Consider the following 16,110-nt stretch of genomic DNA (forward strand, 5'->3'; position numbering starts at 1 on the left):
TAGCTAGTGGAAAGAGAACAAATGAAGGAGCTTTGGGACAGGCTAGTAGTTAGAGTCTGGAAAGATGAGAGGGACCCAGGAAAGATGATAAATAAGGAAGAAAGCCAACAGTTTTGTATCCTGGAGGCCAAAGGACAAATAAAGAGTTTCAAGGAGGATGAAGTGATTAACTAACTAGTTAATGCTGATGCAAGTTTGAATAAGATGACAGCAGAAATTTGACCATTCATAACGTACTTTCCATAGAGTAAAATTTCAATTGCGGTATTTAGGAAGAATTAAGCTCTTTACTCTGACCCCAAGTCTACAGCAGAGTTTCTCAACCTGGGCATTACTGATATTTTGGGCCAGATAATTCTTTGTTATGGGAACTATCCTATGCATTGTAGGGTGTTTGGCAGTAGCTCTGGCTGCTGCCCACTAGACATAGCACAGATCCCTTAGTCCTGACAATCAAAAATGTCTCCAGACCTTACTATGTCTACTGGGAGATGGGGTGGTGGTGCAAAATCTACCCTGGTTGAGAACCACTGCTCTGTATAATGAAAGTGAAGAAAATATAAGAAATCGAAGTAAAAACATGTAGTTTGGCAAGGAAACAGTATTTCTCAGAAATTCAAAGGCACATTGGGGCGCCTGGGTGGCTCAGTGGATTAAAGCCGCTGCCTTCGGCTCAGGTCATGATCTCAGGGTCCTGGGATCGAGTCCCGCATCGGGCTCTCTGCTCGGCAGGGAGCCTGCTTCCCTCTCTCTCTCTCTCTGCCTGCCTCTCTATCTACTTGTGATCTCTGTCAAATAAATAAATAAATAAATCTTTAAAAAAAAAAAAAAAAAATTCAAAGGCACAGCTATCAAACTGAAATAGAATTTACTGTTTATTGTAAGGAGTAGCATAATTAAATTTAAAGAGCTAGTTTTTAAAAAATTAATACTGTAAACATCTACATCAAACGTACATTTTCTGATTAGTTGAATTAAAAAAAAAAAGATTTTATTTATTTATTTGACAGAGAGAGAGACAGACAGTGAGAGAGGGAATACAAGCAGGGGGAGTGGGAGTGGGAAAAGCAGGCTTCCTGCTGAGCAGAGAGCCCGGTATGGGGCTGGATCCCAGGACTCTGGGATCATGACCTGAGCCGAAGGCAGACGCTTAACTGACTGAACAACCCAGACGCCCCAGATTAGTTGAATTTTTATATTTTTGGTCAACTAAATGTCACATTACTTCAAAATTGGAAACGGCAATTCACTAGAAATTTTAAAAAAATGTTCAATATATATATTTTTATTATGTTCAGTTAGCCAGCATATAGTAGTACATCATTAGTTTTTGAAGAATTCACCAGAAATTGTAGGCATACCCACCTGAGCATTGTGAAGATGTATCGAGGACTAGCAGAATCCTTGCCACCATGCAGCCTAGTACCAAACTGACCAATGGGCTGCAAGAGGTTCAGATTATTGCTACCCACAAAATTCTGAGCCAAATTGATAATGGTCATCATTAGTGACATCTGGGGGTGGAAAAAGATTAGTTAATCTAAGCTGTAGGCTTCTAATAATATATATCCATTATTATGACTAAGCTTCACTATAATCCTGTAAGGTTTTATGAGATACAGATGTTTATTGACTCTTCCTAGATAATTACATGGCAGATATACCTAAACTCAAGACTTCTGGCTCCAAGTTCAGGGTTCTTGCCTTCTAATAATTTCTATCAAGTCCTATTCAACCTTGAAGGCATAGCTCTTCTCTTCACCCTCAGCAGAATGAAATATTTCCTTTTTTGTGTCTAACACTTTGCTCATTTCTTTTTTCTTTTTTTAAGATTATTTGTTTATTGTCACTGAGAGATAGGGAGAGAGAGCACAAGCAGGGGGGAGCATCAGGCAAAAGGAGAAGCAGGCTCCCTACTGAGTCACTTTGATAGTTGTGTGTGTTGGAAATTGTGATTATACCTTGAAGTAAGGAGCTTATTTGATTTTTTAATATACCTGGTACATGGTAAGTATCTGACAAATGTTTGCTGTGTGAACATTTACTGTATGCCCACTATGTTTTGACTGAAAGCAACAAACAAGACAATCATTACATTTAAAGTTCTAGAAACCTATAGGCAACCTAGTTCTTTAAAATGTAATGAATACAAAAAAGCAATTTAATCACAAAATTAAAAAAAGGAATATATGATTGTATAAAATCAAAAAACTGAGAAATACAAAAAACTGGGAAGTTGTCCTTTTTAATCGATAGAAATAACCAAAGTTAATAAAGTTAATAACTTAGAGCAAACCCTTCTAGGTATTTTGCTTTAAGTACTGTCTGGCTCTTTTTCTCCCCACTGACAATAGATTATGGATATTCTCAATGTTAGTACACACAGATTTACTTCAGTTATATAACTGATCCCAGGCATAGATGTATCATAATCAATGACAATTTTCCAGTTGATGGACATTTTTAATGCCTAAATTTTAGTATCACAAAGATATATTAAACATCACTAAATATCTTTGAACATAGATCCTTATAGACTTATGAGACTCCTTATTGGAATATTATTTTTAGAAATAGATTTGTTAAGCCAAAGGTAAGCATATTTATAGTTTGACAGATTTTACCAGATTTCACCAAATTGTCCTCTACTATGGATGAACCAGTATTCATCTCACCAAGTACTCTAAGTGTTTGGAAAATGATTTTGCAGGTATTATTGCTATAACGCTTTCCAGAAACATTATGGATTGTATGGATTGTGTGTTTACCTCACCATGATGATAAGAGGACATCTCAGCCACTGACCCAGCTAACTGGGCAACCTTCACCTCTCGCTTATCATTCCGTTTGAAACAGGTAAACAAAACCTTTCTTTGACCTGGTTTCAAGCCTTCAAAATGGAAGAAGTACAAATATTAGTATCCTCAACTTAATCATTTATGGACATTGATTTCTAAGTATGATAAAAAAAAAGGCTAACATAGTGGAACTTACCATCTACCATAGATGGGATAGATCTCTCATTATCAGAATTTGAGAACAGGATAAGTTCCTTATTTATGAAGTCATTGTATGTCAGATATGTGGTAGTTTGTCCATACAAATAATCCTGAGGGACCAAAGAGAGTTATTAGATGATCTAATTTTAAAAAGATCATTGACCTTAACAATGCTTAACACCAAAGAAATTAATCTTTCAGCATATCAATTCTATGATAATTCTTAAGTCCCTCAAAGACATAGATTTATATAGAAGTATTTTACAGGTTTTTTTTTTTTAAGATTTTATTTATTTATTTGACAGAGAGAGAGATCACAAGTATTCAGAGAGGCAGGCAGAGGGGGAGGGGTAAGCAGGCTTCCTGCTGAGCAGAGAGCCTGATTCAAGGCACGATCCCAGGACCCTGAGATCATGACCTCAGCCGAAGGCAGAGGCTTAACCCACTGAGCCACCCAGGCGTCCCTATTTTACAGGTTTTAAAGATAAAGCAAATTTAATTGCTGCACATTCGGAAGAACTGCACTGCCTTTTAAATTTTTCAGTTCCCATACATTTATGCAGCAGTCTAAATAAGCACATTCATATATAGTTATATATTATTAAATTTTCTACTGGAGCAATTAGTCATTGTGTTGTAGGATATATAAAAATTTTTTCCTTTAGATTGAGAGAGAGAGAGAGAGAGAAAGAGAGAGCACGCACGTGAGTGGGGGTGGGGAGAATTCCAAGCTCCCAGCACAGAGCCCCACAGATTTCACAATCCTGAGATCACAACCTGAGCCAAAATCAAGAGTCAGACATGCCTAACTGATTGAACCACCCAGGTGCCAAGATGTATAAGATTTTTACCTCAGGAAGGCCAAGTAACTTCCGTTGCCTTCTATCCTCCATGAAATGGGTTAACCATTCTTTTCGATCATCTATCTGTTTCTTGCTAAAGGCCTACACATTGGAGATAAAAAAGATGTCACTGGTACGAATAGTCTCCCAAAATCTCTTGTATAAAAACTAAACAAGCAATAAACTGAGTTTCCTAAAACAAATGGTCCCTTTCTCTATGATATGCTTATTATAAACATTCTATATTCTATAAGACATTTTATTATATAATAATTTATATGTTTCAATTGACTAGCTAAAATAGTGATTTAGAAAACTAGAATATATCTATGAAATGGAACTCAAACTGACCAGGCTGATAGCAGCATCATCTTCAGGACCAGAATATTTGAACTGAATACGATGTCTTTTCATATCTGCAAAGTATTCTTTAGCTTCTTTTGATGTGCTGGTGCCCAAACCTACACAACCAAGAATATCAAGTTACTCCATATAATTTTGTATAATGGTATATAACAAAATGAGAAGTACTTTATGGGTTTCCTTACAAACCTTTGTAGTACTTGACTTTCCATTTTTTATGATTTGGAGTAGAACTCTTCCATTCTTCAAATTCAGGAAGACTATAGAATGCTATTTCTTGTTTGTTTTTAGACACCTGTGGTAAAGAACATGTTGCTGTGGTTTTGCACACTGCTGAGTTCCCCGTTTACTATATATCACTGGGATTTTATGCATATAAAGCATTGAGTTGGGGCCTTAAAATATCCATTACGGTAATTTAAAAGTTAATATACCTTTACAATGGGAGTGATAAATTCTTCCAGAAAACGATGCCGTAGAAGAGAGGGCCAGTTATGATGGATAAAATTAATCAGCAGGCCTTTGATATGGGAACCATCTTGGTCCTAGAAATATTTGGAAAGCCAAAACACAAAAGAATTATTTCAAAACTAAACAAAATTATGATTGACCTACTGGTGATTTCTCTAAAAATTTTCTATGGGGATTAAAAAAAAGAAAAAGCCTATTTAAATCCACTCACTTAACCTGTATATGTAACACGCATGTGATGAATAAAGCTTCAAGTTAAATAATTTCCTTCCACAGCATGAAAGCAATGGTGTGCAACGATTAAGACATGTTTAGTATAACAATCTAAAATATTTGAAAGCAAATCTAACCTGATCTGTCATAATCATTATCTTTCCATAACGAAGAGTCTTCAATGAATCTTCATCTTCATAGTTTTTCTTGTATTGAAGACCCACAATCTTGATGATATTGTTAATTTCAGCATTTTCCATGATCTGAAATGGACATAGACCAAAAAAGGTAACGTTTTGTTTGTAAATTTGAAAAGAAATAGGACAGTATATGTTGTTTGGGTTTTCTTGAGCTCCAGTATTTTCAGTTATTATTAGCCTATTTTAGTCAGAAAGATCTGTTAAGATATGCCATAATGTACCCAATTTCTTAAAATAATAACAATAAACTAAAACATATTTCAAAATGCCCAGTGAGGCAATGAAATACAAGTATGAAATCCTGCATTATAAAACTATATTTAGATTCTAAAGATGGTTCTACCTGTTTATGAGAAGCTTCTCGAACATTGAGTATTTTTCCTCTAAGTGGGAAAACCCCGTATTTGTCTCTCCCAACCACACCAAGGCCTGAAACAGCCAAAGTTTTAGCTGAGTCTCCCTCAGTCAGGATAAGTGTACATTCATTGGAGTTTCGACCCCCTAAAATAAAAATACACAAATTAATATTGGCACATTTAGTTCAACCTCAAAAATACAAACTCAAACGTGCTATCAATAGTTTTGTGATAAAACCATAATAGATATTAGAAATAATGTTCATAATAAAAAAACAAAAAAATAAACCTAGTTTCTTAAGACTATTTTTTTTTGAAAGACTTTATTTTTGGGGCACCTGGGTGACACAGTTGGTTAAGCCTCTCCCTTTGGCTCAGGTCATGATCCCAAGGTCCTGGGATTAAACCCCACTTTGGGCTCCCTGCTTAGCCAGAAGCCTGCTTCTCCCTCTCCCACTCCCCCTGCTTGTGCTGCCTCCCTCTGTTAAATAAATAAATAAAATCTTTTAAAAAAAGAATAAATAAAAAATAAAAACATTTAACATTGGGGCACCTGGCTGGCTTAGCTGGAGGAGTATGCGACTCTTGATCTCGGGATTATGAGTTTGAGCCCCACAATAGGTGTAGAGATGATTTACATAAATAAAATTAAAAAAAAAAAAAAAAAAAAAAAAAAAGACCATTTTTAAGTAATCTCCACACCCAACATGGGGCCTGAACTCACAACCTCACAACCCTGAGACCGAGTCACATATTCCAATGACTAAGCCAGAGAGGTGCCTCTTTTATGTTAAGTTCTTGTGACATTTATACTGTTGCTGAATATTCTTTTGATCATATTATGTTAAAAATATTTGTTAGTGGGTGCCTGGGTGGCTCAGTCCATTAAGCGTCTGCCTTTGGTTCAGGTCATTAACCCAGGGTCCTGGGATCGAGTCCTGCATTGGGCTCCCTGTTAGGTGAGTCTGCTTCTTCCTCTACCCTTCTCCCTTGCTTGTGATTTCTCTCTATCAAATAAATAAAATCTTAAAAAAATTTTTGTTAGTAATGGGGTTTAGAACACACTACCTCAAAACAGGGCACTTGGCATATTGAATATTTTAAGCTAAGGGAGTTTGAGAAAATGCTAGAAGCAAGTTCTCTCCGACCTCATCCCCCACCATTCTACCCTGGAGTAGGTCACGAGACCCTCATGTGAGAAGTGTCCTCCATATACCACAGAGGAAGGGAACATTCTTATCTCCCAGAGTGACACTGAAAAGAATGTGAATGAACAGGCCTCATTGAGTTTCCCCCACTTTACTATACTTAGTTCATACTTTGCCATTATCATATCTTTCCACTCTTCCTCAAACCTAATAAAAACGTTCAGGTTTAACCACTTCTTTGGGTCTTCATTTCCCTATGAAAGCTCCTATCAAGTAAAATTTATATTAAATACATTTGTATGTTTTTCAACAATTAACCTATCTTTGTCAGTTTAATTTTTAGACCCAGACAGGAACTAAGAGGGTTGAGAAAAATTTTCCCTCCCCTACATTAGGTAATAGATCACTATAGATCACTACATATTCTTCTTTTACTTCTTTTTTAAAAATAGTCTCCACACCCAGCATGGAGCCCAATGCAGGGTCTGAACTCATGACCCAAGATCAAGACCTAAGCCGAGATCATGAGTCAGATGTATAACCAACTGAGTCACCCAGGGACCCCAGATCGCTACAAATTCTTATTTTATACTCTTTAAAAAAAAAAAAAAAAAAAAAAATTATTTATTTATTTGATAGAGATCACAAGTAGGCAGAAAGGCAGGCAGAGACAGAGAGAGGGGGAAGCAGGCTCCCCGCTGAGCAGAGAGCCTGATGCGGGCTCTATCCCAGACCCTGGGATCATGACCTGAGCCGAAGGCAGAGGCTTTAACCCACTGAGCCACCCAGGTGCCCCCTTATTTTATACTCTTAGTCATCTCAACATTACTATAACAGCCAAAAATTAGAAATGATCTAAATGTTCAATAACAGTAATTGGTTGATTTTTAACCATGTAAAAATATTCTGTTGAATATTACATGTTGAGGGGAAAGTATCCATGGTATGCTGTTAATGAATAAAACAAATAACCGAACAACAAGATTTAAAGTTTAGAAGCAGGGGCACCTGGGTGGCTCAGTGGGTTAAAGCCTCTGCTTTCGGCTCAGGTCATGGTCCCAGGGTCCTGGGATCGAGCCCCGCATCGGGCTCTCTGCTCAGCAGGGAGCCTGCTTCCTCCTCTCCCTCTGCCTGCCTCTCTGCCTACTTGTAATCTCTATCTATCAAATAAATAAATAAAATCTTAAAAAAAAAAAAGTTTAGAAGCATTATTAAATGTGTACCTGCATCATTGGCATCATCGAGTTTGGGAATTCCCTTGATTCTGTTATGTTTTACAGCGGAACACTTCTTGTTTAATTGGATTTGGGCCTTAAACTTCACCCAGTTTAGTATGCTTTCCACTATACCACAGCCAGTTGCCTGAAAATGAGAAGATTCATGTTAGGCAAGAAGAATTCTGTCAGAAATCTAGAATACAGATGAGCTCTGATAAAAATAATTCAAAGTTTGAAAAGAGGTAAAAAAATTTTTTTTTCAGACAGAAGATGACATGTCTTCCTGTCTTGGGTTATCATAACTGAGGGAACTGGTTCCCTTGAGTTCATTTATTCAGTAAATATTTACTAATTACATATTTATGTTATTTTAGGCACTGAGATCCATGTTGGAGATTTAGTGGTTAAAATTCATGTTGGAGATTTAGTGGTTAAAACAAATTGGTCAGAGTCCTTGTCCTCATGGACTTTAAGATAAAAATAAGGAAGATGGAAATAAAATGAGAAATTGCAAGTGTGATGAGTGTTATGGATAAAAGTATGCTACATCTAATAACATATCCAGAGCGAAGGGTAGAAAGTAAAGGCTTTCCTGAGGAAATGACATTGAAGATCTAAAGTAGCTAGCTAAGTGAGAAGCATTTCAGAAAGAAGGATTACCACGTGGAAAAGCTCTAAGGAGGGGGAAGAGTACAAATGCTCTGGGTAATCTGAAGGCAGTAGGATCGAAGCTTAGACAACACAAGAAAAAGTGGTACTAAGATGAGGTTGGAGATGGCAGGGTCTTGTAGGCCACATTGAAGAATTTGGATTCAAACATTTTTTTTAAAAAAAGAGCTTATTTGGGCGCCTGGGTGGCTCAGTGGTTTAAGCCGCCGCCTTCGGCTCAGGTCATGATCTCAGGGTCCTGGGATCGAGTCCCACATCAGGCTCTCTGCTCGGTGGGGAGCCTGCTTCCCTCTCACTCTCTCTGCCTACTTGTGATCTCTCTCTGTCAAATAAATAAATAAAATCTTTAAAAAAAAAAAAAGAGCTTTTTTATTTATTTGACAGAGTGAGAGCACAAGCAGGGGTAACAGCAGAGGCAGAAGGAAAAGCAGGATCCCTGCCGAGCAGGGAGCTCAATTCGGGACCAGATCCCAGGACCCTGCGATCGTGACCCGAGCTGAAGGCAGACACTTAACTGACAGAGCCACCCAAGCACCCAAAACATTTTTTTTAAAGACTTATTTTTTAAAAAAGATTTATTTATTTATTTGAGAGAGAGAGAGTGTGTCCAAGTCGGGAGAGGGACAGAGGAGGCAGGCAGAGAGAAGGGGGAGCAGGTTCCCTGCTGAGCAGAGAGCCTGATGCGGGGCTCGACCCCAGGACCCTGGGATCATGACCCAAGCCCCTGAACCACCCAGGCGCCCCTACTATAATGATTCTTAATGTTCATAACATTTCAGTCCTTTCTTTGCAATGCTATTAAGTAATCTTCTTGTCTTAAAGCACACATTTTTATCTTCAATCTCTTTTTGAAGTCTTTTGGTAACTTATTTTTATGCATTGCCCTTGGGCACATATGTATGCACTTTTAATGCAAGGCACTTAGGCCTCCTTTAAAAAGTACTTAATTTTGGGTGCCTAGGTGGCTCAGTGGGTGAAAGCCTCTGCCTTCGACTCAGGTCACCATCTCAGGGTCCTGGGATTGAGGCCTGCATCAGGCTCTCTGCTCAAGCAGGGAGCCTGCTTCATCCTCTCTCTCTCTGCCTACTTGTGATCTCTGTCAAATAAATAAATAAAAACTTTAAAAAAAAAAAAGAATCATTATCGTAATACAGAAAAGAGATAACAATGAGAGGCTATTGCGGCATCCAAAAGATGAGTCTTACTGATTGGATTACAGGGGGACAGGGGGTAAAGAGAAAGCTCCCAGCTTTGTTTATGCAACCTAGGTTGGTTGGGGCCTTTTACTAAGACAGGACATGGTTTTGTTTTTGTGGTGTGGGGAAGGTCCTTGTGTAGAGGTCAGTGAGTATGGAGAGAACTAATTCAGTGTTGACAGGGAACCAACTTTAGGCAATGTTTGGAAAGCAGTGAAATGGGCTGAATTCAGAAGTGATCCAAACTGAATGGTGACAATGTAATGGGGAAATATAGGCATATGGATGGAAATTAAGGCTGTAGTAAGAGCAGTGAGGTGAAAACTATTTCCTATTTTTTTCAGAGGCAGAAGGCATGTGGGAAGAATCTTGGTTTTTGCAGAGCAGAGAAGGGCAATGGACAATAAAGCAAGGTGCTTCTATTTCTTATGTCCCTGTAAGTATTTACAGCCCTTTTAAAGAGAAAGCAAGCATGAGCAGGGGAGGAATAGAGGGAGAGGGAGAAGCAGACCCCCTGCTGAGGGGCTCAATCCCGGGGCTCTGGGATCATGACCTGAGCTGGAGGCAGACTCCCAGTGGACTGAACTACCCAGGGGCCCCAGTACTCACAGCTTTGATGAATTTTTCACTTAAATGGCATGTTGATCCAAAGCTCTTGACTTGCAAAGTCATGTTTTCTTTTGTCTGAGAGTCAAAGGTTGGGTTCTCAATTAAGGCATTCACAAAAATCCACATGTGATTTTTCACCTGCAGGAAAAGTTGATATTACATTGCTGAAAACTTATGCTTTATTTATAGGCTTTCTCTTCTTCCTTGACTTTAGAAAAAGAAAACTGTGCTGAAATACCATACCTGATGTGCTTTTACTGCAACACCACCCTTGTTCTTCTTCTTCACGACATCAACAAGTTTAGTCACAATCTGATCAGCTATGTAATCAACATGTCTGCCACCCTAATAGGGAAAAATACCAAAGTGTAAAGTTCAGGACCCCTCAAAATTATAATAATGATCAAATATTTTAAAAAATCCAATTTAGCTTTCTTTATGCCAGAGCAACGAAATATTCAAGTTCATTTTATTTATTAAAAACAATAACACTTTTATGTAAAGATAAATTATGATTAATACAAAAGTAAAATTACCTTGGAAGTTGCAATGCTGTTGACGAAGCTAATTTGCTGAAAGCCTTTTTCACTCATTGTTAAACATACTTCCCACCTGGGGTTTACTTGTTCATGGATAACTTTCAATGGATTGCCAGTTTCATCTACCTTATCCTTCAAATACATATCTACATAGCTACGAAATCCTTTTACCTGTACAGGAATTAAGAGTTACGATATTAGAAAAAAGTTATAAAAAGTATTCAATGATAGACCATGACGATTTTTCAAAACTTGAAATGACGCTCACTGATGGGCATAAGAGAATGGTCATTAAAGGGTGCAAAAGCATTTAGGAGATTGAGAAAGACATTTCCTTTAGTGACTTTAAAAGAGCTAAGTAAAAAAATGTGGCATACTGTTTTCTTTTCAGGAATGTATCTGAGAGGTGATTTAAAAATATATGGGAGGGGAAAAAAAATCAATTTTGCCTCTGATAGTGATCATATAAATTCCCTCATTGCCCTTAAAACCCGGAAAATGCTTACCGGCAGCTTATTTCCATTGAGGAAGACTTTGACATCTTTAGTGGATCCAGCAATATCATATGCTCTTCTAACCATTAGTGCAACAATATCTTTATCTAGGCTTTGCATTTTAAACTTGGATAAGTCAGGCTGGAAGGTAATACATGTATAATCTTCTCCATTAAAGGGCTTGAGTTCCATCTCACCAGCTCTCCCCATATTATTCATCCATGTCTGTGAAGTAAAAAATTCAAGTTTATTCACAACAAACTAGAACTAAACACAAATTTCTAAGTCCTAAAAAATAACCTAACATATATTCATGAATAATTTTCCATGATTTAATAGCCTATAAATTATGTTAAACCAATCACGAAAACTGTTATAAATTGCTAAAGTACAAGTTATAACTGAGGCAAAAGATATGTATTTACTTGCCTGTTTGAACATTTTCTTGTATTCTCTACTGGCTGTTTCCACAGTAAACTTGGTACTGAATATGTTACACAGTTTGGCTCCATAGCCATTTCGACCACCTAAGCAAATAAATTTAAAATACTTTAATTGTTATCACTGACAATGCTAATCAATTATAGAGATTCATTCCAGAGTTTTAAACATTTATGTCATAGTCATTTAAAAGATGTGGGTTTTTTTAGCAACAAATATGTTATTTTCCTCCATACTCTACCTGTTACTTTCTTTTCATCATCATCATAGTTGCTAGAAGTTAGGAGCTGTCCAAAGATGAGAGCTGGGACATACATCTTTTCAACTTTGTGTTCAACAACAGGAATACCTTTCCCATTATTCCATATACTAATTAAGTTATTTTCCCTAAGAAAAGAAGAATGAAAATTTTATTGTAAAACAGATGATAAACTAGTGCTTGATATTTTTTATACTTAAATGTAATTATCCTTGAACTACAGAAATTCACAAGTCTCAATTTCTTTGACTCTTTTTTATACATATTTTCTGAAATTCAGCATCAGCTACGTTTCCCACCATGCTCAGTTCCTGACAATCCTGAAATAGAAGCCAAGAGGGAAAAAAAAATTAATCCTTTTCCAACACCTGGGCAGATACTGATAATGTTGAAAAAATATGAAATTTTAAAATGTCAGGATAAACAAAGGGAAATGATTTATGCCCAATGGAAAGGAAAAATTTGGAAACTATTATTTATGCTTGTTTGTTTGCTTTCTTTCTTTCTTTCAAGATTTATTTATTTGAGAGCAAGCAAGTGACCATGTGTGCTTGAGTGGGATGGGGGGGCAGAGGGAGAAGGAGAAAGAATAGACTCCTTGGAAGGCGGAGCCCTACTTGAGGTTCAATCCCAGGACCCTGAGATCATGACCTGAGCTGAAACCAAGACTCTGACACTTAAATGACAAACACACAGGTGCCCCTATTATACCACTTTTCAGAGGATTATCTATCTGGACTGTCCTAGCTCCCTTAGCTTTCTCACCCAGCAAGGCACATTGCAAAACAAATATAAAAAACATTACCAATTGTAAACTTCCCTGCTCGCCAAAAAAAAAAAGCTAAAAATTTATTTCTCTTAGTTATTTTAAGTTAATTCTCATAAGATAGTACAGTTTAGTTATAACCAGACAAAACACTATGGATCTTATGCCAAGTAGTGCTTAGTATTATCTACAAAAAAAAGACTAAAACTAGCTCAACATGTTTTTAGACTAGGATATCAAGCCCTTAGGAGCATTCAAGTACATCATTAACACACTTCTCCCAAAGAAACTAAAACATAGTTTATGCCATAACTGATCAGGCTAATAAAAAGGTGATACAAGCACCCTGCATACCCACAAAGGGACACCCAGCATTTATAACCAGAAATGTTAGCTCCAATTATTCTCTATCACCATCTGCTGGTTTACTACTTGAATAGCATCATGAGAAAAAGTAAAAGCTCTAGACTCCTGAATGCTTATTAGACTGAACGATTATTGGAGATGCTTACCGAAAAACTTAGGGATGATGTGTCATAATGTCTGTAATTTATTTATTTATTTTTTAAGATTTTATTTATATATTTATTTGACAGCGGGAGAGAGAGATCACAAGTAGGCAGAGAGGCAGGCAGAGAGAGAGAGAGAGAGGGAAGCAGTCTCCCTGCCGAGCAGAGAGCCCGATGTGGGACTCGATCCCAGGACCCCTGAGATCATGACCTGAGCCGAAGGCAGCGGCTTAACCCACTGAGCCACCCAGGCGCCCTGTAATTTATTTTGAAATGACTCAAAAAACATAGATGGACCAACTATGGTAAAGCATTGATAACTGCTGGATCTAGGTGATAGGTATCATAGATTGTTCATTTTAGTATTCTGCTTTTCTGTGTTTTTAGAGAATTTCATTACTAAAAAGGGCCAATATTAGTATAAATCAAAGTAAATGCAACTAACAGTAACAACGAACTATAGCAAACAAAAGACCATTCAGGAGACTTACGGGTCAATTGTGACTCTAATACAAGACATTTTTGGATCCCTTTGTTTGTTGTCTGCAGCATTGACTGAAAGAAAATACACATTTGTAAGAAATTAAATTAAAAAAAATTAAGATATAGAAAGAAAAAAGTCAGATTAATAAGGCGTTAAGATTTATTCACAGTACTGTTTCTACGAAAGAACTCAACTTGCTAGACACCAGTAAACTGCTCCACCTTGCCAACTATTGTTTGAAATGATAGGAGCTCTGGTTATAGAGGGTTTTCTAGAAATAATACTTCTTATGAAGAATTTTACCAGTAGATCTTTATGTGAAAAAGTTTACTTACCTAGAATCTCATCAAAGATTTTGTACAACCCAGGGACAAAGGTGACTTCCCTATAGTTAATGCCAACATCTTCATCATAAACCCACATGTGCTAGAAATAAGACAAAGAGATATAGTTACTTTTACCTTATATTTATTCTGTTTTGTCATCATAATTACTGTAAAGTCTTCTGGATTAAATACTACAATATATATATGATAGCTTAGGCTTGTTCCAGTGACATTCAGAGCACATGGACTATATAGAAAATTAACCTGGAAAAACATACATTTTTAACTACTTCGTAACTGCATGTAATTACTTGGTTTTACCTGGGTCACTAATTCCACAGAGCCAATGTAGGTGTCTGGGCGGAGCAAAATATGTTCCAGTTGGGTTTTCTTTTGATAGATTCTTTCAATAGACAATCTTTTCTTAGCATCTTCATTTTTCTTTGTTTTGCTGATTTGCATATTTTCATTTACAGGCTAGCAATGTTGGAAAATTGTAGAAAAGGGTTATTTAATCAGAGGTTTATTAAAAACTATAAACAAATCACCCACCGTAATGACTTACGCACTATGTGTCATCACACATAGTGATGTGCAATCACAGTCTTTTTACCAGGTATTGGCGGAGTTTACATCGTTTTGTTGAAATAGGCAATTTAAGCTAACAGCAGCCAAGTTCCCAGGTGTCAGTTTGAATAAACATGTATTATCTCATCAAGTGCATGTAACACGGAACTATTTTCCTTGGATGTTTTGAATGTCATCAGTAAAATACACACACTTCTTTCAGACATTCCGCAAATATTTACTGAGTGCCTATGTCCCAGGCACATAACAGATTCTAGTCAGCAGCAGTTTGGGAGCCCATCGAGTCAATCCTTTGGCCACCGTAACATTTTGAGCACAGGAAGGACATCTTTTGAGCAACTCGGGCCTGCCGGCTCCTCACTTGGAACATCGTGCCATGCTCTGCACCTTCCAAGGTCAGAGCCATTCAATCCCGTTTTCTACCAGAGGGTAGGAAAGTATCTGTACTGCTTAAAGTCACACGCGGGCCATTAAAATACAAGCCAGTTGAGTACTGGCCCTAGAAACAGTAAAACAGAACCCAACACCCCAGAAGCCACTGTAGCCGATAGTATTTCATTACTACCACCAAAAAGGGGGGTGCTATCCTCCTCACGATCACACCGAGCCCAGGAGACCCGGGACGACCCGGAATACCGGCTCCCAGCCGGCTGCGATCGGACCACAGCCCAGGAGCCTAATCCTTCGCGGGCAGCCAGGGAGATGCCGGGCCGCGCTGAGGCTCCACCACCCGCCCTTTCCGCGAACTGTACCTGCAATGGTGACACCTCCATGGTGACGGTCGTGAAGGGGATCGAGAACCCTGCAAGCGACTAAACCGGCGGGATCCTCGAGACCACTGTGGAGTAAGCCGCTTCTCCACAGACGCTCGTCGGTTAGAAGAACTCCTCCAGTCCCAATTGAACCTTCCTGTAGCCCGCCCAAACCAAGTAAGCCAATCTCTGACTCTCTCTCACGGGCTCCGTTCCGAGGAACCAATCGTAGCTATTTTTTCATATTCACCAATGAACGCCTGCGTTGTCGGGTGGGGGGGGGGCTGTTTGAACAAACCAATTAGACAAGGGAGGCGGGACTAGAGGCTTTTCAAAAGGAACCACTCGGAGTCGTCGCGGAGAGACCGACAGGGAACCTGGCCAATGAGGTGGGGGCTATTTGTTCTCTTGGTGCCGACTGCTCTGAAGAGACTCGCGATGCTAGCGGGAAAGGGTTTTCTGAGGTGCCCGCTCGATTACACGGAGGGTTCCTCAGGAGCTGCTAACTTACTCCGATTGCTGAAATCCGTAAACTGTCGCTCGTCCTGAGGCTTTTAAAGAGAGAAACAGGAGTCCTAGCTTCATTTTCCTGAGGAAATTTGAGCGCCGGCTTTCTGGAGTAGCAGCCAGGCGATTTGGTGAAGTGAACAGATTTCTGGCGTCTGCCTC

The 16,110-nt window shown here is 38.3% G+C and overlaps 1 protein-coding gene across 1 annotated transcript in view; it reads right to left on the minus strand.

The window, feature by feature from the left end:
* TOP2A (DNA topoisomerase II alpha) overlaps positions 1 to 15,582 on the minus strand; it is a 29,452-nt gene extending 13,870 nt beyond the window's left edge. Inside the window, exons 1-20 of the mRNA XM_045986222.1 lie at positions 15,442 to 15,582; positions 14,423 to 14,578; positions 14,111 to 14,201; positions 13,783 to 13,846; positions 11,999 to 12,144; positions 11,746 to 11,843; positions 11,329 to 11,541; positions 10,820 to 10,993; positions 10,527 to 10,628; positions 10,284 to 10,421; positions 7,816 to 7,954; positions 5,432 to 5,589; positions 5,026 to 5,151; positions 4,639 to 4,749; positions 4,394 to 4,499; positions 4,193 to 4,302; positions 3,851 to 3,943; positions 2,995 to 3,109; positions 2,769 to 2,890; positions 1,366 to 1,514 (exon numbers count right to left, since the gene is read on the minus strand). Coding sequence (XP_045842178.1) covers positions 1,366 to 1,514; positions 2,769 to 2,890; positions 2,995 to 3,109; positions 3,851 to 3,943; positions 4,193 to 4,302; positions 4,394 to 4,499; positions 4,639 to 4,749; positions 5,026 to 5,151; positions 5,432 to 5,589; positions 7,816 to 7,954; positions 10,284 to 10,421; positions 10,527 to 10,628; positions 10,820 to 10,993; positions 11,329 to 11,541; positions 11,746 to 11,843; positions 11,999 to 12,144; positions 13,783 to 13,846; positions 14,111 to 14,201; positions 14,423 to 14,578; positions 15,442 to 15,462 — 2,432 coding nt within the window. The 5' untranslated portion in view covers positions 15,463 to 15,582. The remainder of the gene's footprint in view (positions 1 to 1,365; positions 1,515 to 2,768; positions 2,891 to 2,994; positions 3,110 to 3,850; positions 3,944 to 4,192; positions 4,303 to 4,393; positions 4,500 to 4,638; positions 4,750 to 5,025; positions 5,152 to 5,431; positions 5,590 to 7,815; positions 7,955 to 10,283; positions 10,422 to 10,526; positions 10,629 to 10,819; positions 10,994 to 11,328; positions 11,542 to 11,745; positions 11,844 to 11,998; positions 12,145 to 13,782; positions 13,847 to 14,110; positions 14,202 to 14,422; positions 14,579 to 15,441) is intronic.
* Positions 15,583 to 16,110: the final 528 nt, after the last annotated feature.

The sequence above is a fragment of the Meles meles genome, chromosome 18 (genome assembly GCF_922984935.1).
Source record: "Meles meles chromosome 18, mMelMel3.1 paternal haplotype, whole genome shotgun sequence".
NCBI classification, from domain to species: Eukaryota; Metazoa; Chordata; class Mammalia; order Carnivora; family Mustelidae; genus Meles; species Meles meles.